The sequence below is a fragment of the Gadus macrocephalus genome, chromosome 2 (genome assembly GCF_031168955.1).
Source record: "Gadus macrocephalus chromosome 2, ASM3116895v1".
NCBI lineage: Eukaryota > Metazoa > Chordata > Actinopteri > Gadiformes > Gadidae > Gadus > Gadus macrocephalus.
In genome coordinates, this window is record NC_082383.1 from 14,456,786 (window position 1) to 14,483,698 (window position 26,913).

Here is a 26,913-nt window from a genome sequence, read left to right on the forward strand (position 1 = left end):
TCAAAAACGAAAGGCTTATTTCTTGACATTTTTTGCCTTTAATCTTGAGCTTTTTAAGAGAAAGATTTTGCCAAACAGCTCCCTGCTGTTAATGCTTGCAACACTTTAGATCAATTCAAATGTGGATTCCGTCAGAAGCGTTCCGCTGAAACTGCTCTTCTCAGAATCTCCAATGAAAAAAGGATGTCTGCCAAATGCTCGGTTTCGGTGCTTCTGGATCTTAGCACAGCTCTTACTACTATAGATCAGAGCCTCCTGACAGAAAGGCCTAGGCGCTGGGTGGGTGTCTCTGGGGGCGCCCTTGACAGGTTCTCAACTTATCTCTCTGACAAGATAAGAAGAGTTAGTCTTTGTCACTTGGTTCCCTCTCATCTGTAACTGCCGCAGTTTCCTGTGGTGTGCCTCAAGGTTCTGTCTTAGGTCCTCTATTATTTGCGCGGTTTGTGCTTCAATTGGAACCTATTTTTTGCAAACCTAAATGTATCTATTGCCAGTGTAACACTGATGATATCCTGCTGAATGTCTCTTTTAAGCCTAATGAGACTGACAAACAACTGTCTAACTGCCATTAAGGACTGGATGGTTATAAAGGTTTTACCCATCAATTTCAGGATCCATTTTAAGGTACTTGTTTTTACATATAAAGCCTTGCATAAAGCCTCAGGCACCTGTGTACAACTCTGGCTAGCTCCATCCTTACTTCACCGGTAGATCACTGTGGTCTCCTGACCAGAGCTTCCTGGTTAAATCTCAGGCTAATCTTGAAACACAAGGTGAACGTGCCTCTTTATTGGGTGGCTCTGAAACTTTGGATCACCCTTGCTAGAATCCTACCGTCTCTGTTGGCAGCTTTCAAATGAAAGTGGATTTTGTCTTGCCTTTGCTGTGTTTGTTACTTGGTGATTTTAAGGTCTGTTCTTGCTTTTGTTTTATTGTTTGTGGATTTGTCTTTTGTCTCAATGTACCATGCCCACATCCGCATGTACCTCACATTATACACACATACACATACACACACATACACATATAGAATTACAGTCACAGCGACTTGCAAACAGTTATAATACAGTACCTGCTTCTAATCAATGAGCTGGTGTTATGAGTAGATATCTCTTTTGCTCTCTCTCTCACTATCTTTTGCTCTCTTTCTCTTTCTCTCCACCATCAACACATCATTTTCAATTTCCGAAAGACACACAAACACACTCACACTCTCTCTCTCTGTAGCTTTCTGTCTCCCAGGGTCATATTCTTGATTGGCATCAATGTACTATAAATGTGTGTCTAAGTTAGGGCAGCTGAATTATGGGAAAAATCATAATCACGATTAATTCTGTCAATATTGAAATCACGATTATTCAAACGATTTTTTTTTTGTTTAAAAAGATGATTCATTCAGCATGTCTCTCCCAAAACTGAGAACTAATAGAGATTTTTCAAATCCAAAGTAATGTACAGATATGTATCCAGCTGTACACTTTCTATAAATCATTTAATGTAAAAAATAACTTGAAATTATATTAATTTTGTGACGTTATAAAATAAATAGCGATCAAAATTCGATTAATCGCCCAGCCCAAGTCTAAGTACAATCCATGGTTTCATTGTAGAGAAGAAAGAACATGACATCCCACTTTGTGTCGGATAAGTAGTGTTTATAACTTATTTGTACACACATTGTGTGTGTGTGTGTGTGTGTGTGTGTGTGTGTGTGTGTGTGTGTGTGTGTGTGTGTGTGTGTGTGTGTGTGTGTGTGTGTGTGTGTGTGTGTGCGCTATCAATTCTTTGATTAAATATGGGGGTTTTGATCATTCCACATCAGCACAATGGGACTCCAGTTTTACTAGACGATAATAATTGATTGCAGAGCAACAGGACTTTATCCTACCCTGGATCATGAAACACTATGACAGGTTCTGCCATCTCATGCATTGAATTTATGCCAAATTTTCTCTGCTGTGACTCTGTTATTCTGTCGTGTTCTAATATGAGATGTTGCATTTGCTCAATTCCATTGTGTTCAGTGTCTTCCAGTTTTATGAAGTTGTTTTATTTTGTTAGATTTCAGCTTATTTCTAAACTGTTCAGACAGACTCTGCGTTGTGTATTTTTCAGTCGTAGTAGTAATTCTTGAAGTCGAAATCAAAGCAACTTGACAGGTTGGATCAGAGGGTTGAATAGATGGTTTATTCCAGGATGTAATACAGCGAGATACAGACTTAGGTTGAATAATCTATAGTGGACCCGGTGGTCGATGACTTGTTCCTTGGCTGTCGAACCCTCTTCTCGTCGAACCAAAGGGTTGGGGCGAGTATTATACAAAAAGGGGATCTATGAATAACACGAAAACAGACGCACTCTCAGCATTGATAAGGTATCTGGCCCTGGCCATGTCCCGGAGGACCAGGTCGGTTCAACCTTGTTGAGACATAACAATGGCAGAACACCTCGTCAGTATGAGAGGCCCTGGCTTGTCCCTAGACTAGAAATGTGAACAACAGAGAGACACTAAAATACACCAACATTCTACAATTTGATCCTCCTCCTCTTCCTCCCTCATCCTGCTCCTTCTGCTCCTCCTCCACCTCACCCTTCATCTCTCCTCATCATCCTCTCCCTTACCCCCCTCCTCGCCCTTCATTCCTGCTGCTCCTCCTCCTCCCCCATCTTCCTCCTCTTCCTCCTAAACCCTTCATCCCTCCCGCTCCGCCTCCTCCCCCATCCTACTCACCCTAAATCCCTCCCCCATCCTACTCACCCTAAATCCCTCCCCCACCTCCTCCCCACCCTCCATCCCTCTCCTCCTCCTCCACCCATTCTCCTCCTTCTCCTCACCCTAAATCCCTCCATCCCTCTTCCTCCTCATCCGTCAACGCTCCCTCACCCCCCCCCCACCCCCCTGCTCCTCCCCCTTCCTCCTCCTCCTCCGCCTCTCCCAGACCCTGGTGACCCAGTACGGAGGAGTGGAGGCGCTGATCCACGCCGTGCTCCGCGCGGGGGAGAAGGAGGACGTGGCGGAGCCCGCCGTCTGCGCACTGCGTCACCTGACCTCTCGCCACCAGGACGCCGAGCTGGCCCAGAATGCCGTGCGGCTCCACTATGGCATACCGGCCGTGGTGAAGCTGTTAGGGCAGCCGCACTACTGGCCCGTCGTCAAGGTGACCATCTGTTCTTGTCCGTCCGTCTCTCTGTCTATCTGTCTGATTCTGTCTGTCTATCTGTCTGATTCTGTCTGTCTGTCTGTCTGTCTGTCTGATTCTGTCTGTCTATCTGTCTGATTCTGTCTGTCTGTCTGTCTGTCTGTCTGTCTGTCTGTCTGTCTGTCTGTCTGTCTGTCTGTCTGTCCGTCTGATTCTCTCTATCTGTCTGTCTGATTCTCTCTGTCTCTCTGATTTTCTCTGTCTGTCTGTCTTAATCTCTCTGTATGTCGGTCTGTCTTATCTCTCTCTGTCTGTCTGTCTGTCTGTCCATCCGTCCGTCCGTCCGTCCGTCCATCCGTCCGTCTGTCCGTCTGTCTGTCTGATTCTCTCTGTCTCTGTGATTATGTCTGTCTGTCTTAATCTCTCTGTATGTCGGTCTGTCTTATCTCTCTGTCTGTCTGTCTGTCTGTCTGTCTGTCTGTCTGTCTGTCTGTCTGTCTGTCTGTCTGTCTGTCTGTCTGTCTGTCTGTCTGTCTGTCTGTCTGTCTGTCTGTCTGTCTGTCTATTTATCTCTCTATCCAGCTATATTTTATAAATACACCACCGTTCAAAAGTTTGGCGTCACCCAGACAATTTCATGTTTTCCATGAGAACTCACTTTTATTCAACAGTTTTCAGCTGTGCTAACATAATTGCCCAGGGTTTTATAATCATCAATTAGCCTTTTAACACGATCAGCTAAACAATGTACCATTAGAACACAGGAGTGATGTTTGCTGGAAATGGGGCCCTGTGCAGCTATGTAAATATTCCATTAAAAATCAGCCGTTTCCCGCTAGAATAGTCATTTACCACATTAACAATGTCTAGACTTTGTTTCGGATTTAATTTAATGTTATGTTTATTGAAAAAAACAGTGCTTTTCTAAGGAGATTTCTAAGTGACCCCAAAAACTTTCAACGGTAGTGTATCTCAGTAGAGCTATCAATCTATTCATCTATAATTTCGTATCCCTAGTAACTAGCTAGCTAGATGTGGAATTAATGAACCAACTTAAGAGAATGAAAGATGGAGAGAAAGGAATGGAGGGTGAGGGAGCGAGGTGTGACTGGGAGTCAATATAATAAAGTACAGAGAGAGACAGCGAGATAGAGAGAACAACAAGGAGGAGAATATGAATTCCCTGTCATGCCACGCAGATAGCACATACACATACATTGCGATAACACTGTGTGTGTGTGTTTGTGGGTGAGAGAGGGAGAGAGGGAGAGAGACAGAGAGAGAGAGAGAGGGAGAGAGAGAGAGAGAGAGAGAGAGGGAGGGAGAGAGAGAGAGAGGGAGAGGGAGAGAGAGAGAGAGAGAGAGAGAGAGAGAGAGAGAGAGAGAGAGAGAGAGGGGCGAGGGTAACAGTGGGTGCTGTAGCCTGTTGTTATTGCACTTAGTGCTGCTTCACCCTGGGGCAAAGATCTACCTACACACACCCACTACACATACACATACACACACGCACACACACACACACACACACGCACACAAACACGAACACACAATGGCAGGAAAGCTGCAGTCGGGAGAATACTTGCCTCGGTTATGCACACACGTATACACTTAGACAAGAACACGCACGCACACACAAACACACTCACACCCAATGGCAGAAAAGCTGCATTCAAGCAGAATACTCCCTTCATTCACGCACACACACACACACACACACACACACACACACACACACACACACACACACACACACACACACACACACACACACACACACACACACACACACACACACACAGACAAACACAGACACACAGAGACTCACGCAGAGTGTGCCATAGACACGAAATTCTACAGAACTCCCATGATCCTTCACTCCTGAAATGCTTCAGCTGTGACAGCGCCCGCTGGTTCCCTGGCCATGTCCCCTGGCTGTGTCCCCTGAGAACCTAGAGGTAAAGAGACTAGGCCTTTACACAGGGAGAGAGAGGAGAGGGGGAGGAGAGGAGAGATGAAGCGAAATAAATGAAAGAAAAATGACAGGGACAAAGACCATTAGAGGAAAGAGCAGAGTGGGAGCGATGGAGAGAGAAAGAGGAAAAAAACAGGAGCGATCGAAAGAGAAAGAGGAAAAATTGACTGAAGTTCAAAAAGATGCCGAAGAAAAAGGGACATGGATTTTGTTTTGTGTCAAGATGGAAGATCGCAACGAAGTAATAGATATGACATAAAAATAAATAATCAAGAGAGAGTTGGAGAGAGCGATGGAACAATAATATGATAATCATAAATACTAGAGAATGAGAGTGGAACGGGACGTTCATGGTTAGAAATGGAGTGACAGGGACAGAAATGTTAAATAACAGATGGAGGGTTTGATGGAGAGAGAGAGAGAGAGAGTGGGCAACCACAAAAGATAAAGAGAGAGAGCGGGAGTAAGAGAGAGACGGTGAGAGCAAGGGGTTTGGAAAAGAACGAGTAAACATAATATTTAAACAGTGGATAAGACTTGCAGAAAAGAATGGCTCAGTGCTGGGAAGATTTAGCTGGGAGTGTATAAACGTGTGTGCGAGTGTGTGTATGCACGTTTGCAGATGTGTGTATGCACGTGTATGTATATACGTGTGTATATATATGTGTGCAGGTGTGTGTATAAACGTGTTTATGTGTGCACGTGTGTCTATAGTGTCTGTGTGTGTGTGTGTGTGTGTGACGTGTGTATGTGTGCACGTGTGAGTTTATAGTGTGTGTCTTTGTGTGTGTGTGTGTGTGCATGCATGCTGCGGATATGAAGGGGAATGCTGCAGATATGCTATTGGTTTATGTTTTGTGTTCTGAAGGATTCTTAAGCAGCAGTCTTTTTCCTCCCCCCCCCCACCCCCTTGTGCTGCACAGTGGATGTAAACCCTGCCACCGCTGAGTCCCTGTTCCGTTGTTAAGACACAATTGATTGGCTTCCAAGCATTTGGCAAACGAAACACGAGAAGCACAAACAGAGGGAATTAACATAGACCCCCGACAGAGTGCTTCTTCTTATTGGGCCTGTGATTGTGACATTTGTCTGAAAACCAGGCTGCGAGACGTTTTCCCTTTGTGTACAGATGTATTTATGTGTTGGCATAGCAGGCCTTGCGTCACTGCAATTGGACCACAACAACACGGGAGAGAGAAAGAGGCCTGTATGCCTGGCTGTGTTTGGCTGTAATTGCAGTCTGTCAATCTCTGTGTCGGGCGGGTTCCGGGACATTTTCTATCTTTCTATGACTTTTGCATTCCTGTGTTAGAGGTCTCTGAGATGGCTCCATACTGTGACCATTTATGTACAGGATCCCTGCTCTGTCTCCTGTATATTCATCTTTAGCAAAAACTAAAGCAATAATAGCCTTAGTCACCTTTTCTGTTGGACAATAAGTAATTGTATTGAGAGAATCAATTCAGACTGTTAAAATGTTTAAGTCTCGAATGAGGTTACTAACAGATGTCATTTGCGAATATCAACCCGCAAATCCGCAAATAACGACATTGCATGAAAACAATAAACCGACAAAAAATAATAAATGCATCACACGCACGCACACACACACAAACACATACACACACACACAGATACACATACAAATACACACACCACACACATTGTTTTCACTCTTTCTCTCTTATTAATTATAATCATTATAATATGATAATTTGTATGATTATTGTTATCAACGTATTTTTATTCTCTCTCTCGCTCTCTCTCTTTAGTCTTCTAATGTTTCTGTCTCAATCTACTTTTCTTTACTTTTCTCTATTAATATTTCTTGTTCTCTCTCTCAAACACATACTCATGCACATCTAAACACCCCCCCCCCCACACACACACACACACACACACACACACACACACACACACACACACACACACACACACACACACACACACACACACACACACACACACACACACACACACACACACACACACACAAATGACCACACAGAAAGTAGCCGAGCGCTGTCCATCCAGGCAGATGACATTAATGAACTGGGCCCTGGTGCTTAGTGATATGGAATGGAGGGTGAACAGTGTGAGGCACTGACATGGACCAGTAAGCTAGCACTAAATACGGAGTGAGCGAGCCTATAAGAGCCTGGCAGAGATTGTTTTTTTTGAAGGGGTGCGGTAGGGGGAGGTTAAAAAGCGAGAAAAGAAGAAGAAGAATTGCTTTGCTTAATGAAAAAAGGATAAAGCGAGAGAGAGAGAGAAAGAGATAGTGGGAGAGAGAGATAGTGGGAGAGCTAGAGAGAGGGAGATAGAGGGGGAAAGTTGAGGCTTGCAGAATGTCGATGGCATCACATCGTCAGAGGGCTGTGGGCCGAGATAGAGGGACGCCAGGGGAAGATAGGGAGAGTGCACGCGGGACAAAGTGAGCGCCGCGGGGGGGATTAGGGAGAACGGGCCTCACGCATCATGTATTCCATAATTGCGTTAAGAAGTACTTCTTATATTGAATATATAATGCAGCTGCTTATGCAGCTAGAAGTTATCTTAATGCCGCTTGTACATTATCACAGGTCACAGGCAAACTCGGTCATGAGAAATGTATTTCATTGTGAAAAAGGGGAAAGAAAAGACCCGAGATTGTCTTATAACTGAATTCCCATGCTACTGATATTGTTTCACCTTATGTGCTTCTTACAGTGCAGTGGTTATATTCTCAGCATGTACAAAACTGAGAAACAGAACCTGCAATTGTAAGACGTTTTTTTTACGCATGCGTTTCGTCTTTTCTTACCAAAGCCAGATTCCTCCCCCAAGTTAGATGGTTTAATGCTATCGTTTGATCGGATATTGTGAAGTAATTATCAAGTAATTCCTGAGTTTTCTGCAGTAATCAAAATTTGAGGTACCTCACAAATATAGAGTTGGACAACGTGGCTTATTGATCCGGGATTACTAATATGTTATTTATCTTGAGGCGAATAGGAGAATGTGAGCTAGTTGATCAAAACCATTGGTAGAACAAAGTGTTTCTGATCAATCGTGGGGTCATTGGCGATAAAAAGAGCGCTTGTGTGTCAGGCTTAGTCCAGTTGACCCAATAACCAACCGAGGCACTGGATATATTTAGAGTTGCAAGAATCTGTTCCGCTCTCTCAATCTCTCTGGTTGTCACAGAACAGAAAGAAATCAGACAACAGAAATCACATGCTGTGGAACACGACGAGGTGAAATGGTGAAATTGTCAAGGTGGACATTGATATTCCTTGACATCAGTGTGGTTATTTTCCATCCGTGCCGTCTGGCCCTGTGTCAAAGAGGTTGAATCTCCGTCACTCTGGTGCCTTGGCAGGGAACCCGGGACTTTAAAAAAAGATCAGAAGGCTAGTATCTACTCCTGGCCGGGGGGGAAGTGAGCCAACCGCGGCTGGTTTGGTTACCGTCAATCAAATCTTTGCAATTTTTACAGATGTAAGAGCTCTTTGAGCCATCCCCAAACTTTTTCCATCAGAGTTTTTCTCAACCCCCTTTGGTGGGGGGTCAACTGTCAGTTAGAAAGGCTACCACCTGTAGCCTGAAGAGGATGCGGATGAGGTGGTGGTGGTGGTGGTGGAGGTGGTGGTGATGGGAGATTTCTTGCTCTGCCCCTGGTGGACAAGGTGACGGGGCGAAATGCTATCACTAGCGATGCGGTGCCACTTGCTGAGGCAGTCAAAACAAGGAGGGCCTTCCTCGTCTCTGTCTCCCACCCCGGGCTGTTCGGGGTGGGAGAGGAGCGGAGAGACGCTTCACCCCTGAGCTGGAGCAGCAGGATTAAAGGTCCTAGCAGGTTGTTACTGTGGGTACCAGACAGCCTTTAGATCCCACTTACTGCGAACACACCGATATATATACACTAGGAGCGACTTGGATTCTTCCACGATTAAATTGTTAGATTGAAAGATATTTATTCGGCGGCGTCTTTCATCGTCGAGTCGAAAACTGTTGCGAAAACTGTGAGCGTTTAACAGCGGGATGTTCCATTGGGAGGACGGGGGTGCTAAATGAGTGATACCACAGCATTCCTGGGCTTCTAGAAGGAAAAGGCGTACACGTTATGTAATGGGTTTCAATTAGGGATTCTTCATTTTGGAACCATTAGAGAGTAACCCAAAAAGTAAAAATGCAACAGCAGCTGTCCTATAATCACACTGGCACTGGTGAAAATCATTCCCTCCGTCAGTTCTCGTAGTTTATTTGTGCTGTTCCGCTTAATTGAATGGCGCCGCATGAATGGTACATTCACATTTATTTTAAAGGGGGATCAGATGTTAATACTGTGTGACACAGTGATACAGTGTCACAGAAGCTCTCTGTCGCCATTGAGACTGTCCACTGTTTGAATTCACTGATGTTTTACATTCATTCAGGCATATTGTTCGTCTATATTATAATTTATTAGGCTAATAGAAGCCTACATTTTTCAATTTGAATGTTGATACTGACAGGAAGGGACACTACTGTCATATTGTGAAGTATGGTAATTGGTAAATGGATTGCATTTGTGGCATACATTTCTAAGCGCCCAAAGTACTTTTAGAATATCGCCTAACATTCACCCATTCACCCATTCACCCATTCACACGGTAACCGGGAGCTCGTCGGGAGCAATTAGTGCTCGGTGACCAACTCGGGGCCACCTCAACACTGCTATGAGGATCCAGGGATATAACTGGCAACCTTTTTGTTATATATATATCTATATATATATAGATATAGATATACTGATATAATGTTATAATAAAACAATATATAAATCAACAGCGGGCCTTGGCTGAAGAATCATATTCAACGATGCAAAATCTTAATCGAGGAACAACCGTAATATTTACACAGGCACACACACACACACAGTACACGCCAATGTATTACACACACACAAACATATATTTTCTACACCTACATAAACGTGTGTGTGTGTGTGTGTGTGTGTGTGTGTGTGTGTGTGTGTGTGTGTGTGTGTGTGTGTGTGTGTGTGTGTGTGTGTGTGTGTGTGTGTGTGTATTTCTACATTTTCTACAACACACTACTGCTGTGAAACCATGTATTCATTCATCCATATGTTACCGGTCCCAAGTGGCCAGGACGGGGGTAACAAATAGAGTGTTGAGACCGGACTCCCTGAAAAGCAGGTAACATGTGTTACAAGGACTGAAGCGGCACTGCTCTTGTTTGGTCTCCGAAATCCGTCTCTTTATTTCACAATTATCATGAATAACACATTAATAAATAAATAAATAAATATAAACTCTTCCCTCGTTAAAGTGCCTGTTAAATTGTCTATTATTCCTTTGTAAGTTCTCTTTGCAAATAAAACATAAAAAGTGCAATAAAAAGTGAGGCTCACATGTACCGTTTCTCTCCACTCTTAGTTCACCTTAAAATCAATACAGAACTCCTTTTTATCAAAATCCTCATTAAAGTTAAAGTTCCTGTTTCAGCTTATTCGCTGGTTGTTCTGAGCTATCTCACAATGCAATTAAATACTGTTCTGTTCCTATAATAGAAATAACATATTTTGGCTTTAAACCACAATAAACCATAACAAGACAATAACCAGCACCTAGGGAATTAACATTACACCACAGTCGGAACTACAATGGATTTGCCGTTTACCGACTAAACATTTAATTATAAAACATCATATCAACACTTTTCTTATAGCCTACTCTAAAATATCTTATCATTACGTCATCTAACTCTTAATCACATTAAACACATTCTTAAACATGTACGTTAGGTGTTCAGGGCCAAAGTAAACTTAAACATACTCTACAGTGTGTGTGTATCCACAATAATATACTATGCGAACGGGCCAACTGCCATTTCACGCTAATGCCGTTCGGCGCGAAACCAACAAAGGAGTTTTCAAAAGTTAATAACTCGATATTACAGACATCATATCAACACTTTTCTTATAGCCTACTCTAAAATATCTTATCATTACGTCATCTAACTCTTAATCACATTAAATACATTCTTAAACATGTACGTTAGGTGTTCAGGGCCAAAGTAAACTTAAACATACTCTACAGTGTGTGTGTTTCCACAATAATATACTATGCGAACGGGCCAACTGCCATTTCACGCTAATGCCGTTCGGCGCGAAACCAACAAAGGAGTTTTCAACAGTTAATAACTCGATATTACAGACATCAAACTTGACACAAAGTTTATCGACTGTTCTAAAATATTCAGATTCATGAAAATCGTTATTTGTGTGAGTTTCACGGAGTACAAACCTGAAAAGCAGGTATACATGTGTTACAAGGACTGAAGCGGCACTGCTCTTGTTTGGTCTCCGAAATCAGTCTGGAGAGGAAGCGGAAACGCCCCCCAACCATAGGAGTCTGGGCTGCAGCGCAAACATTTTGGTACCGCCCCTTCCGTTTCCAAGTATACCGTAATAATAAGTTATAAAAAAAATGCTCAATGTAAATAAAACGAATGTAAATTATTGACCAACGGTCATACATATACATTCACGAAAAAGAGAATACATCTTGAAATCGTGGTCTAGTTTTGAGTGTACCACACATACACGGATACAGAGACACACGGTTGGATAATATTCAACACAACAGAAGCAGCATCTTCTGGTTTCATTCAGACAAAACTGTCCTGTGGCTTAACACCCCTTGCCCACCGCATCCGTCCGTTGACGAATCTCATTGACTTTGCATGGGGCGATCCCGAAATGCATTGTAGGTCCGTCCGTTCCGTCGGCTCCGTTTCTTGCGTTCAGAAGTTAAGAAAAATTTTACTTTTCAGGCCGCAGCGGATCCGTCAGCCAATCGTGATTGCGTCTGGCTCCGTCTGCAAATACCACTCCCCCATCCGTCAGACACGCCTTCCGTCATCCGTTGACAGACGGATGCAGTGGGCAAGCTGCGTTAGTTTCTGAGAAGAATCACTCACCCCCGCTTGTTGTCTTTCCATTGGTCAGGCGACGGTGGGTTTGATCCGGAACCTGGCGCTGTGCCCGACCAATCAGGCGCCGCTGAGAGAGGCCGGAGCCATCCCACGCTTGGTCAACCTGCTGCTAAAGGCTCACCAGGACACGCAGAGACACAGCTCCTCTGGCCAGCAGACCTACCAGGTGAGGAGCGCGCACACAGACACACACAGACAGACACAAACAGATGGACAGACACTCTCTCACACTCTCACACACACAGAGACAGACACACACACACACACACACACAGACACACAAACACAGTGTCTTCCGGCAGTTTGTACACTACCTGAGATGAATTTAAAACTGTTGAGCAAACTCTCAAAACCCTAATCTCATTCTCTCTCTCAACAAATGTCTCTGTCACTCCCTGCATCTCTTTGTCCTTCCCTTTCTTTCCCCCTCTGTGTTTACTGGTGCTGCACTTTTTTTCCTCTACATATCTTTCCTTCATTTCCTCCATTTCCCCCTCTGTGTTTCCAGGGTCCTACTCTTCCATCCGGTCTCTCTCTGTCTTACTGTCTATTTCGCTTTCTCTCTTTCTTAATTTAATTCAATTCAATTCAATTCAAAAGATCTTTTTTGGCATGGGAAATAAAGCTATTCAAACATACAACAAAAGTTAAAAGACAAAGGGAACAATGATTATCATTCCAAGTACAGAAAATACGGTAATGTAGTAGAGGTATTGAAGCAAACTTTTCCCCGGATCTGGGCCAAAGAACGAATCTTAACCCATCTCTGTAGCCATTATTGACTGGACAATGTAGACGGGCAATACAACAAACTTAGCTTAGAAGATACTAATATATGAAATACTATAAAATGGTTAAATATACAATGATAAAATATATGCGGATACAGTTGGTATGAAGGTTTGATGTGCATTATGTAATATCTCTGTCTTTCTGCATTTCTGTGTCCATCTCTCTCTCTCTCTCTCTCTCTCTCTCTCTCTCTCTCTCTCTCTCTCTCTCTCTCTCTCTCTCTCTCTCTCTCTCTCTCTCTCTCTCTCTTTCTCTCTCTCTCTCTCTCTCTCTTTCTCTCTTTCTCTCTCTCTCTCTCTCTCTCTCTCTCTCTCTCTCTCTGGATGTCAGGATGGGGTGAGGATGGAGGAGATAGTGGAGGGCTGTACTGGGGCGCTCCACATCCTGGCAAGAGATCCCTTCAACAGGGGAGAGATCGCCAGCATGCAGACCATACCATTGTTTGTGCAGGTACCATACTGCACACACACACACACACACACACCCTCCCATATATATGGATACATCCCAGTCTTTTGCAGCACAAATCGCAGGCAGAAAGGAAGAGAGCGCCAGATAAAAAGAGGCGTGTTCCAATCTGGCAGAGGTAAAAAAAGACGCATGAGGGGGATCAGACCACAAAGGCGTTATGCCCACGAAAGGTGACAGCGGATGCGGAGGTCCACAGAACCGCAGTAAACACCGAGCTTCACCAGATATCGGTCATGATAGAACTAATGTTGGAATATAACTGTGTTCTGTCTGTGTATATTGTATACCATCCAATTGATTCAGTAGGCCTGTACCAAAACGTACAAAATGTCTCTAAACGAATGTATCTCTCATTGATTATTGAAGGTATTTTTTTCACCATCACAGATATTATTTTGTGTGTTCCGTCGGTCTGCAACAAACCGAGTGTATCATGTGTCTCTCAAACTAATCAGTCGACTTTACAGCTGTTATTAACAAACTAAATACAATAAGTATGTGTGTGTTGTCATGTTGGAGACACATCACCATGTTCACAGGGTAGAGATCTCAACCGCTAGATTTGTTATTATTCCTTCTTTCATATAATTATATTCGGCCTACCAGTCATTAAAGAATATACAAAAATAAGATATTGTGTGTGTTGTTGCATCAGACAAATCGCCCTGAGCACAGACTGATTGACTTTGCATGTATGTGCGTTTGTGTGTGCATGTGTGTGTGCATGTTTGTTTGTGTGTGTGTATGTGTGCTTGCGTGCGTGTGTGTGTGTGTATGTGCGTGTGTCTCCCCAGCTCCTGTACTCGTACGTGGAGAATGTGAAGCGCGTGTCGGCGGGCGTGCTGTGTGAGCTGGCGCTGGACAAGCAGTCGGCCGAGCTCATCGACGCCGAGGGGGCTTCGGCCCCCCTCATGGAGCTGCTGCACTCCAACAACGAGGGCATCGGTGGGCGCACACACACACACACGTATGTCTACACAAACACGTATATACACAGACACACACACACACACGCACACATATATATAGACACAAATACACACGAATATATACAAATACACACGTATATATACACAAACACACGTATATATACAGACACACACACACACACCAGAGATGGAAATTAATATTTTTTTTGCCCACCAGCCACTGTGGCAGGTAGATTTAAAAATCGACCAGCCAATCATCTTTTTTCCTTTTTTATATATGCGTACATTTTAAACAATATAATATTAAAAATAGATAAGAAAAGTGTTTTTCATACATCATCATCATTTTACTGTAAGTAGGTGCTACCAAGGAACTGAGTTGAAAATGTTGCAGTCACCGCATATGATAAACAATACACAGGTATCTGCCAAGTCATGTTTATTTCAAAGGTGTTACGATGACAAGTTTGGGGATAATTCATCTATACAAAGTATTTTCAATAAAAAACAAATTGACATATTAACAATAAAACAACATCATAAGTCAATAGGAACATTATTTTTTCAGTGCACTGGCTATCATACTTACATACGTACTATCATCCACCACCTGTACCTGGCCTACACTCTCCTCAGCTGTTCTTTCCTCCGGTGAGGAAACGCAACATTGCTTTCTCTAGTAGTTCTTTCTTTATATGTCAATAATTAGCCTAGCATACTATACCGAATGTTGATACCGGCATATTATCTCTATGGTTACCGGTATATTATCCCGGATGTTGACAGTCGCAGTTCAGCAAAAGAGGCGTAGAAGAAGAAGGGGGCCGGATGTTGACCGTATAGGTTGTGGAACTGTGCAGCGCCGTATGACGAATTAATTAAATATGCAAATTTGATCGGACCTGACTGGAAAGTATTACCCGACACAGTGGTGGGTGAAGTGACACCCTTACCCGCCACCATGCAAATCCACCCGCAAATGGTGTGTCGCACACACACGCACACACACACACACACACACACACACACACACACACACACACACACACACACACGTATAGACACATACACACACGAATATATACATACACACACACATACACACACGTATATATACATACAGACAGACACACACACACAGACACAGGTATATATAGACACACACACACACATATACCCACACATATATGCATGCATATAGATATACTCATGCATACCAAAATGCATTCACACCCGCACTTGCAAAAACACACAAAAATACAATCCAATTACATCTCCCTCACATATTTACTCAGTAAATAGCGGGCACGAAAAAGTGCACGGCCATAGAATATAAATAATCTTAAACCAATCAAAATCCAAAAGCTTTTAATTAGGAGACGGTTATTATTGTACATGAAAGACATTCGTTTATTTTATGTGAATCAGACTTCTTTTTCTTCTTCTTCTGAATTCTTTTTCAACTCTCCCCATCTCTCTCGCAGTTTACTCACATTCTGGAATTGGGCAGTTGGCCGTCATTTGACATCCATTTTATCCCAAATGAGTTTTCCCATGCTCCCATTGCTGCATCTTGCTTTTGTCCAACCCCAGGCAAGTGCATTCAATCTGTCCTGGCTATGAAGCTTTCTCTAATAGCGGCTACACAAAAAAAACAATCCCAAAGTTTTGATTCTGTGTTAACTCTTAACGACTAGTGTCTCCGCATGCTCACAGAAACAGAGAGACTGAGGAATTCAGTTACATTTCTGTTCGAAGATAGTGTGAATGCGTTGCATGCAGTGTGATGAATTCACTCTGCATTCTGAGTGCAAAGCAGCATTTCAATAGGGGGCTTGTTTTTATAAACTCCTTTGTCCTGCAGCCTAGTCATTCTGTGTAGACACGCCACTGTGCATGCTCACAGACATAGAGACAGAGACCGAGAGGCAAGAAGTTGGAATTGTTTGGAACGTTAACTGCATTGGTTTGCAACACTGTGGTAAATCCTCGACCAAAGTTTTTGGTATTGCTTCCGGCTGCAACAGACTGTCCCAGCAGGAAAAGGGTTAAAGTTGTCTTCAGTCGACATTCTCGTTCTATTGACGTTCTTACGACCGGGACCTGAGAGCTGCAATGTTCCGATCGGTTAGAAAAACACCCACTCCTACCCCTTACCCAGGCGACTTATTGAAATATCGCTCTGCACTCCAGAATCCAGGATTATCACACTGCTTATAACGCAGGCACTATCTTGGCACAGAATTGGAACCGTCCGCCTTCAGTCTCTTAAGTCTATGAGCAGGCACGGTGGAGTGAAAACATAGCATAAAAAACTTGGGAATCGGTTAAGTTTGTGGGCACTACCAGAGAAAACGATTGAGCAAGGAGGGCATTTAGTTTGTGTTGACTTGTGTCGGACTGAACCAAGATCGGGGCTAATCAGTGTGTAGCCAGCATTACTGACCTGAGTACCCCCCCATCCAGCAACCTACGCGGCCGCCGTGCTCTTCCGCATCTCGGAGGACAAGAGCTCCGACTACAGGAAGAGGGTCTCCGTGGAGCTCACCCACTCCCTCTTCAAGCATGACCCCGCGGCCTGGGAAATGGTGAGAGCTTGTTTGTGCACGTGTGTACGTGTGTACGTGTGTGTGTGTGTGTGTGTGTGTGTGTGTGTGTGTGTGTGTGTGTGTGTGTTGTCAGTGTTGGCGTGCATGTACGTAGGTGTCTGTGTGTGTGTGTGCACTTCACCATTATCAAGGTAGCATTATGAAAATCTGATAACATATTAAAATGATCAAATCACAACATTAAACATATTCCTGAATCATTAATCAAGGTGATTATTAGGCATCCACCCAAAGTCCCGCAAAAACATTTCAAAACGCGGGTTCAGGGACGCAACGTCCACACGGGCTGCAGACAAGTTAAGAAAGAAACCACAAGTAGGTCTATTAGCTGGCCACTGCGTGGCAACAGGACCATGATTATGCAATCAGACTATGGCTCCATGTACTGTAACACAACTGTTTTTGTGAGCGTTTGGAGAACTCTTCATTTCCATGTAATGTAACAAAACTGTTAATTTAAGCTTTTGGCCTTGAAACACTGAGCGGCATACTGCAGCTGCTGGCATTCTGCTCGCTGTCTTCATTTAGTGACGGATGAATCGGGTCAGAGAGTACTTGGATATTTGTTTTGAACGCATCTTTTAGATGTGGATTATTAGGAGGATGCTAAAGACTGGATTACTGTTCCAAACGACATGGGGCAGAGTAGATAACGATCTAATTTGTGGTTCTGATCGATTGTTTTGTTTTCCCCTCGTTTCTCCGCAGAAGCGATCGCTGTAATGCACATCGCATTTTAATTGCCATTGTGAATATATTTTCATTTGTTTTTCGCATGGCTGTCATTTTGACCACGATCTAGCGAACACAAAAATTCACGATTCCGAATCACCAGATTGTCGCCACTCCCTGCACGGTATTACCCTAGAAGTAATTGTGCAAAAATAAGTTGAGAGCAGGTACATGATGAGCAGGTGCCCTGGGTTCAGCAAGTAGCGTCTTGAAAGTTTGTACGAGTCATGAGGGGAACATCAGCGGGTGCTGGAAAACATTTTGTTCCCTCTGTAAACCTTCGCTGGATAAAAATAAAAGCGGTAGATGGGAGAGAGAGAGAGAGAGAGAGAGAGAGAGAGGTCCCTCCCTGAGCATGTCTTAAGCTCTTTTGACGTTGTTCACATCAATTTATTTCCATATTGCAATAATGCAACATTCTTTTCATTTGCATCAAGGTAGTTTTTAAAGCTCTAATCATCGAATAAATCACTTTAACCAATCACACCGATGTATATGTGGTATGACATGGCGGAAATAACAGCCTATTAATGTTTCTCAACACAGTACTCTTATTGCATCCACAGTGGTAAACCACATTTATAGATAATTATCGCTATCTGTTATATCTATTGATCGTTCATCATCTAGATAGCAGTTGGTAGCTCAAGCCAATGTTTACGTCCACTGCGGCAGGTGAATATAGATTGCTTTCGATAACATGTATCTTGAAGTTATACAAACTTCCTCCTAAAGAGCGATAGCCCATTTTAGTTACAACCTCAAAAACAAACGTCTCCAAAACATGGCTGTATGAATGCACACCCAGTTATCATAATCCCTTTCATCTGTGGTCAGACATTCAGCACTTATTTACTCTTGGATTGGTAGGGAAAACAATTATTTTGAGTTTATTTGAATCCTCTAAACACATTGAATATTTTGCTGCAAGGAATAGCACAATCTCGTCATCATAAGGCTCTGTATGTTGAATAGTTCTTCCAGGTGGCATCGCTGTTAAACAAAATAGCTTTGCCGCCGACATTTTCATCAGCTTTTTTCTTGCTTTTATTCGCTACCTGTCCGTTGTTGTGAAAGGACCTTTTGACATGCTTTACGGGCCTGACAAGAGGCTCTCTCCTAGCTACCAACCTATCTTTTTCTCTCTCTCTCTCTCCTTTTCTCTCTTTCTCCCTCCCGCTCTCTCACTTGATAAGCTAAAACCTTTTGTTCGTAGTAACATTAAAATAAATCGTGCAATAAAGTTCTCTCTTTCTTTTTCTCTCAGCCTGTGTCTCTGTGTCTCCATCACAGTGTCATGTCTTCCCCTAGGCTAGCTGGCCCTATATCAAACACAGCCACCTCCCCACCATCCATTCTCTCTCTCTCTCTCTCTCTCTCTCTCTCTCTCTCTCTCTCTCTCTCTCTCTCTCTCTCTCTCTCTCTCTCTCTCTCTCTCTCTCTCTCTCTCCATCTCTCTCTCTCTCTCTCTCTCTCTCTCTCATATACACATGCTCACACACGTTATACACTAGTTCATCTCACACAAATAGTCCTTGCCATCTGTCCACTTTCTTTGGGTGCTCCCCTACAGACATCTGCCCAGACTAGTTCACGCACGCCCACACGCTCGCACACAATCCTGTCGGTTTGGACTACATGAAAGATATTCCATTTAGCATTTAGTGGACGCTGTTATCCACAAGGGGCTTACAACCGGCCCCGTATCTTGAGACGAACCCGGAGGTGGGCTTGCGCGATTTAGGCTGGCTTCGCAATCATACCATCCCCTGATGGTATGCACATACTCTTGGCATGCCCTGGCCCCAGTAGGAATCAAACCCTCTAGCCCCTGGCACTGCCATGCTCAAACAGCAGAGCTGGACCGGACCGTTCTTTAGATAAGAAATTGATACTTTCTCTCTTTCTCCCTCTCCAGGCTCATCATGCGATGCCTATGGAGCCCACCTACCTGGCAGACGGTAAGTGTGGACACTGTTCAGTGCATCGCTTGTTGAATGTTACGTGAGGTAGTGTTAATCAATACACTGCTAATACTAAGAGCTAGTAAGAGTTAGCTAGAAGCAAACCCCCTGTTTCAGCTCGAATTGTAACACTTATGAAAAGTAAAGAAATGGCTCTTGGGCTGAGGGTTTTGGGGAGGAGGGGGGATGTGTTATCCCCATGGTTAAGGCGCACGCTAACCTTGTACAGCATTTTCCTTTGGTGTAGTGGCACGATAAGGACCCAAGAACTCAACATCGTTTGACGCAATGGAATAGGAAAACGAATCAAATCCATCGTGGTGATTTATGTTTTGTCCGCAGCCTTGTTTGTTTCGGTCCATGCAGTGTTCTGCAGCACAGTGAAGATCACATTCAGGCCTGCCTCCATTTTTAAAACGAACACCGTCAGAACAATAGTAAACACTTGGCTCAAGCTTCAAATGCAGATTAATAAGGACCCTTGCTAATACCTAACAACACCAACATATTTATTTTGCCAAGTGCCCCAGGGGCCATTTGGCTCCTAGAGCCACAGGCTTTCTCTTAAAGGGGCAGTGCATCCGAGATCTTTTAGTTGTTTTAAACAAGGTAATTTTGTCTTCAATAATCTTCCACATAGTTTTCAGTGCCATTTTGTATCTGCAACTGATACATCATCATTTTGAGAACACGGGTGTAAAATCCTCTACTTTTGCCATTCACTGCCAAATTGCGTTCTCTTGGAGACAACGAAAGTGCCTTTCCAAGCCCTTCGAAGCCGTGAGGGGGGGACACCAGCAGTGAGCTGTGTGTGTGTTGACCTCTGTCTGCGCAGTGGTTGATTTTAAATGTGTGTGTTCGAGAGATGGTTAAGCTTCTTGGACACTTATAGTATTACCCCACACAGTGTGTGGCACACTTCATATTCAACATCGCTGATTATATCACTCCTACACAACGACGGTACTATTTAAAAAAAGGATCGCAAAGTTTGCATTGGTCGTTACCATGGGGATAACACGCCTCCACCCCTCGTCCCTAAAACCATCAGACCAAAAAAATGTTTTTGAAATCTCATGGTTTTCAAATTCGAGCTGAACCTGGGGGTTCAGTTACACGTTCATATGATGAAGTAGAGTCTCTCTCTCTCTCTCTCTCTCTCTCTCTCTCTCTCTCTCTCTCTCTCTCTCTCTCTCTCTCTCTCTCTCTCTCTCTCTCTCTCTCTCTCTCTCTTCTCTCTCTCCCACTCTTTTTCTCTCTCTCTCCAACTTTTTCTCTCCCAAGTTTGTTCACTTTAGTTGATGGTGGGAACAAAGCATATAGGATCATATTCATTTATGTATGTGTCGTAGGATTGTTTGAATAAAAAGGTTGCTGTTGTCGTGCTGTTCAAAAATCCTATCACTCACACATGTAACATACACCATAAACACCAATTCATACAACCAGCACGAACAAACATTATGTTCCATCACACACAACACCTAAGATATATGTGTGTGTGAGGCAATCATGCAAACAGAACTCCTGCTGCCAGGCCAATATGCTGTGGCATATGTCTGTTGTGTGTTTGTGTGTGTGAGCGTGTGCATGTGTGCGTGTGTTTGTGCGCACGTCTGTGCCGCGAGTGTGTGTGTGAGCGTGTGCATGTGTGCTCGCGTGTGTGTGTGTGTGCGCGCGTCTGTGTGTGTGTGTGTGTGTAAGACTCATTAAAAGCTGTGATCTCCTTGTCATTTTTTTCCAAGATCCTCTAATCCTCTGCAATAGCCCACGCACACACACATGGAAACACACACACACACACACACACACACACACGCACACACACACACACACACACACACACACACACACACACACACACACACACACACACACACACACACACACACAATCATGCAGACATTCTGGCACGTACCAATGTTCCAACACACAGACAAAGCTTTCAGGAATTCTAATGGAGGTTAGTTGAAGGTGCTGTATAATGTATGGATGTAATATCTGGGATGTCTCCATCAACCTGTCTGTCTGTCCGTCTGTCTATCTACACTACATATAATGGCCGTCACCCTGGCTTGTCTCTCTGGGTGTCTGTCTGTAGGTTTGTCTGTCCATCTGTCTAGACCAGTGATTCCCAAACTTCGAACAATCATGTGCATGTCCGTGACAATTGTCAATTTCGAGTAATTTTTTTGTTCTACTTCATAAACAAAAAGTTAACACTCACATACATGCATATATAACACATAAATACGAGACAGTATAACCAATATTCTGGAGCGTTTGTAAGCTTACTCTACAAAGGGGATGAAGAGCAATGAATGACAGGTATTTTGTTTATCTTTACGCGAGAAAATAAACATAGCTGCCATGAATAGTCATTGGCTGAAGGAATTGTCTGCTGTCATGTCATAGGCATTACATCCACACAAATATCAAAAACAATTGTGTTTGTCCTGCCCAATATTCTCCAGCCTTGCTTTCAAAGATATTAATAAATGTGTCGGTTTTCGCCTGACATAATGTTATTGACTAAGAGGAAAAAACTTTCAGCGACTTACAGACAAAACGTCGCTGTTGTCATGGTAACGTCAACGACCGAGAGCAAGCAGGGTAGGTCAGTGCGTATGAGTTTCCCCATCATGGCTAAGCGGATGTTGAGGGTCGTTAAGGCGGGCTGCATATATATTTTCTGTCTGTCTAACTATTTGCCTGTTTGTCTGTCTGGAGGTATGATGGTCTATCTCTCTGGCTACATTATCTGCTGTCATTCGTCTGTCTGTCTTACTATCTGCTATCAGTCGTTCGGCAATAGCTCAGGAGGTAGAGCGGGTTGGGCTGGTAACCGCAAGGTTGCTAGTTAGTGTTAGGCTCCTCCTATCTGGGTGTCGAGATGTCCCTGAGCAAGCACCTAAACTAAACTGCTCCCGACGAGCTGGCTGGTCGCCTCACATGGTTGACTCCGCCGTCGGTGTGTGCATGAATGGGTGAATGTCAGGCAATATTCTAAAGCACTTTGTATAAAAGCGCTATATAAATGCAGTCCATTTACCATTTACCTTCTGCCTGTCTGTCGGCCTCTATACTATCTGCTCTCAGTCTTGCTGCCTGTAATTACTGGCAGAGAGGTCATGGTGTGCAGCCTCATAATGGAGTTCATGATTCAATGTTCTATAGTATAGATACTATACTGTATAGTACATTGATCATGAACCTGGAGCTGGCCACCATCGCGTATAGAATCTATACGCTCCATCTAAGAGACAAGCACACATTGTCCACCCATCAGGCCAGAACACACACACACACCAACACACACATTTCCTAAAGAGAAATTGCTGAAAGGTAATGACCCAGACATCAATTAAGCTGCACTTAATAACTCATTATGTATAGCGGTGGTTATGAAACGCAGAGAGAATTACGCAGAGAGAATTCAATTAAAGTTTGTCTAAGACTAGGAATCTAAGTCCAAATGAATGTGCCGTTTAACAATAGGCCCTGTTGGGTCGTTGGGTAGTCTTTAAATAATTATCTTAAATGTGTCCTCTCTCTCTCTCTCTCTCTCTCTCTCTCTCTTCTCTCTCTCTCTCTCTCTCTCTCTCTCTCTCTCCTCTCTCTCTCTCTCTCTCTCTCTCTCTCTCTCTCTCTCTCTCTCTCTCTCTCTCTCTCTCTCTCTCTCTCTCTCTCTTTCTCTCTCTCATATATCTCTCTCTCTCATGTATCTCTCATATATCTCTCATACATCTCTCATATATCTCTCATATATCTTGTTCTCTGTGTGCCCCTCTCCCAGAGCTCGATGGCTCCTACCCGACGTACGGCTACACAGACCTTCCCCTGGACACCCAGCCCTTGACCCGACCTTCACGAGTCCTACATGCCTGACATGACCTACGACCCCAGACACCCTTACCCGGAACCCCTCTAACAGGTTAACAGGTAAAGCAACACACACACACACACACACACACACACACACACACACACACACAACATACACACACACGTGTACACACACACATACACACACACACACACACACACCTACACACACACACACACACACACACACATTCTCTGATGCATATAGAGAATGAAGCAGATCCTCCTGTCTGTATTTGAATTAAATGTGTCATTGAACCACTACATTCATCAAATAAATAAATATTTATATGCGGCATGAATTCCAACTATATGACTTTTGTAAGCCACTTGTAAGCCGTCCAATAACCCTAACGCCATATGTCTACGACAAGCTCCCTGTCAGTGTTACAGGACATGGGACAACTAGGAGCAAGAAAAGATGGATGGGGAAGGAAAAGGAAAGAGACGATTTGCTGTGCGTATGAAGAGGACCTGAAGGGGACCACGTTTGGAGAGGTTTTTAATCACAGAGGACTGGAACGGGATGAAATACAAAATACCACTTGGCAATCAAGAACCACTTTTAGGAGGAGGGATGTGTATTATACGTGTTCATTTTAAGTGTAAATGAAAGATATTACTTTGTTCACATGTTCTATCGTTTGTGTGTGCTTGTGTGTGAGGGAGCATGAGAGAGAGAGTGTGTGTGTGTGTGTGTGAGAGAACTAGTCAGAGAGAGTGTATGTGTGTGTGCATGCGTGTGCGTGTGTGTTTGTGTGTGCATACTTGGGGGAATGTTAGATGGGTGTCTTTTGTGAAGCAACGGATCGGAGCAACATTGCGTCAGGATGTTTGCAGATCCCATCTCACTCTGAGACGTTAGGGGAAACCGTCTGCTGCCAGAATTAACAAGCAGGCAGACACTTATTACCATCTGTTCAATTGTTTTTTCGGTTGCCCTATCATACCTTCAGGGCGGACAGATTGTATTCAACCACTTTTAGAACACAATGTATTTAAAGATACTGTTGGCTCTAATCCGAGAGATTTATTAGGATACATAATGGGTATTTTTTTTTGAGATTCAAAAATTATCTTTCCTTACACATCCGGTAGGATAAAACCTGTCTCTGTTGCTTCTAAAAGTGCCCATGTTGCATGCCTCAAACGGTCTAGAGGAGTCCTTTAGCATTTCTTAAGACGGGTCCTGGGGTGTGTCCACTCGTGGTTGTTGCATGGCAGTGTACCATGTGATTCTCTTAATATGTCCACCTCCTACACATAGAAGCAAAACAGGAACTCTAGTAGGGAGGACGCCGTTGATGTTAAAAAGCGCCATGCTGAACGGTCAAACTCTGCCGATCCGTCCAGGCGCGCTTTCTGTTAGCTCATAGCCAACACACCCTGCACTCAAACCATAGGTTAAGGGACAAAAAAAGTATCCCAGATTACGAAAATATATCAATCGGTTCACCAAGCAGACCCACTAATATGCACTCAAAACTAACAGCACAAGTTTCAAGTGTCTATCTGTCTAGACACAGTCATTTAATACAATGCGCTTTGGAGAAAAAAAAAGAGATCAAAAACCAATTTTATACTGGTGTCTTTACCGCTTTGTGTATAGTGTATGGAAAGATGTGTCTTGTTTTTATTTTTTGTATGCTAATGTACATGCTTGTACTAGGTCTAGAAGCGGGAATGGCTGTGCTGTTAAAAGATGCAACATTTAAGAAATGAAGTTCCTAGAAGGAACATGAGGGAGAGAAAGAGACCAACAGTGCCCCCTGCTGGTTATACGCACTCCTGATCAGAATCCTTCATTATATGATTGACAAATAAAAAGGTTCCACTTTAAGCACCACATAAGTGTTTAAAGTTAAATGGACAAATTAAAAATTATATTTCAATAACAAATATTATATATATATATATATATATATATATATATATATATATATATATATATATATATATATATACATACAGGGTTATTGACTGATTTACTTCAGGATCTCATCAAACATTTCTGTTGAATTAATTCCTGAGGCCTTTTTTTTATGAACCATGAACCCAACCACCAGGGGGGCATGCTGGCTTTGCTTCCTAATGTAGCAGATCGAGATGGAACCAGGGGAGGGGAGGAAGAGAGAAGGGGGACGTAAGCAGGGTTTCATGAGGTTGCCAAAGAGATTAACTTTGTGACAGTAATCATATTGGATCTGTGTGCTTGCAGTGCACAGCCAAACAAAAGAGGACGAGAGAAAAAGTGTATGAACACATTCATAAGCAGAACAATATTGAATTGATCTTAAATCAAATTCATAATTATCATCGTTTAATTTGTTTTGAAATTGAGACTGGATTTCCTGGTTTCACACGCGTCAGGCTTCAAACTTATACAGTGAGCCTTTGAGTGAGGGAACCTCTTGAGATATTCGGATATCTCCAAAACATTTAAATGTGACATGTTAGAAACATGTTAAAAACACATGCATGCCACTGTTTGATTGAAAGAAGGACTGAATTCAAGATCCGGTGTGATTCCGAAATTAAACATTAAAACAAATGGAAGCACTGAGATGATGTATTGTGGATTTTTCAAGTCAAAGGAAAATGATGCACGAGTTATGATTACGAATGCAAATGTTTTTCCAATGGGTGTCAACTGTGGTTTACATCTCTGTGGACTGACAAAGGCCTGACACTGTGTGCTAACAATTGGGAAAATAACCCCCCAGAAATGTAATAGAGAGGCTATATATGTACAATGTTCCCATGTAATTGTTTTCCGCCCCAGTAAGATGAAGTTAATTAATCACCTCAAACAATCTGTCAGCCCATATCCATCTCACCTGGAAAGAAGAGGAAAAAAAGTTGTTTAACCGAGAGAGCAAATAAACGTGTAGAATATGTGTGGGATGTTGCGAAATAAAGCAAGGAAAACTTTTTTATTAAAAATAAAATGTATTTCGTATTTTTTTACCTCAAGATACGTGACTTGAAGATTTAGTACTACTACATGTAGCCTCTACATTTTGTTCATCATATGGGAAAATATAATGAGAATCCATATATCTGCAACCAGGGACAAGAAAACCCCAGTTAAAGACCAATTCATCTCTTTTTACCGCTAGAGTGCATGAAATACACTTATTATATGAAAGCCCTTCTCACTAAGGCCAATGACAAGGACTAAGCCTATAGTAATTTTACCCTAGTACTGAGCGTACTAGTGAACAAAGAGGTTATTTTAACACGATGTGCAGGGAAACAAGTGTATTGGATTTGAATTTATTATTCGTGTTACTTTTGCAGTTTCCCTACGTCCTTTCAAATAAATTCCCATTCAGAACACAACCAATAAAATATTCTCTGTGATGTCATAAACATAGTCATTCGATTCCATTTTTTATTTTGCTATATAGGCCTTCATGCCAAATACATCAGTTTATA

The 26,913-nt window shown here is 43.0% G+C and overlaps 1 protein-coding gene across 1 annotated transcript in view; it reads left to right on the plus strand.

Annotated features, from left to right (window-relative positions):
* Positions 1 to 23,526, plus strand: part of LOC132450764 (junction plakoglobin-like) — a 72,661-nt gene extending 49,135 nt beyond the window's left edge. Inside the window, 8 exon segments of the mRNA XM_060042865.1 lie at positions 2,940 to 3,158; positions 12,107 to 12,259; positions 13,216 to 13,335; positions 14,151 to 14,301; positions 16,752 to 16,873; positions 19,545 to 19,587; positions 23,387 to 23,447; positions 23,449 to 23,526. Of these exon segments, the coding sequence (XP_059898848.1) occupies positions 2,940 to 3,158; positions 12,107 to 12,259; positions 13,216 to 13,335; positions 14,151 to 14,301; positions 16,752 to 16,873; positions 19,545 to 19,587; positions 23,387 to 23,447; positions 23,449 to 23,521 (942 nt within the window). The 3' untranslated portion in view covers positions 23,522 to 23,526.
* The last annotated feature ends 3,387 nt before the right edge of the window (positions 23,527 to 26,913 follow it).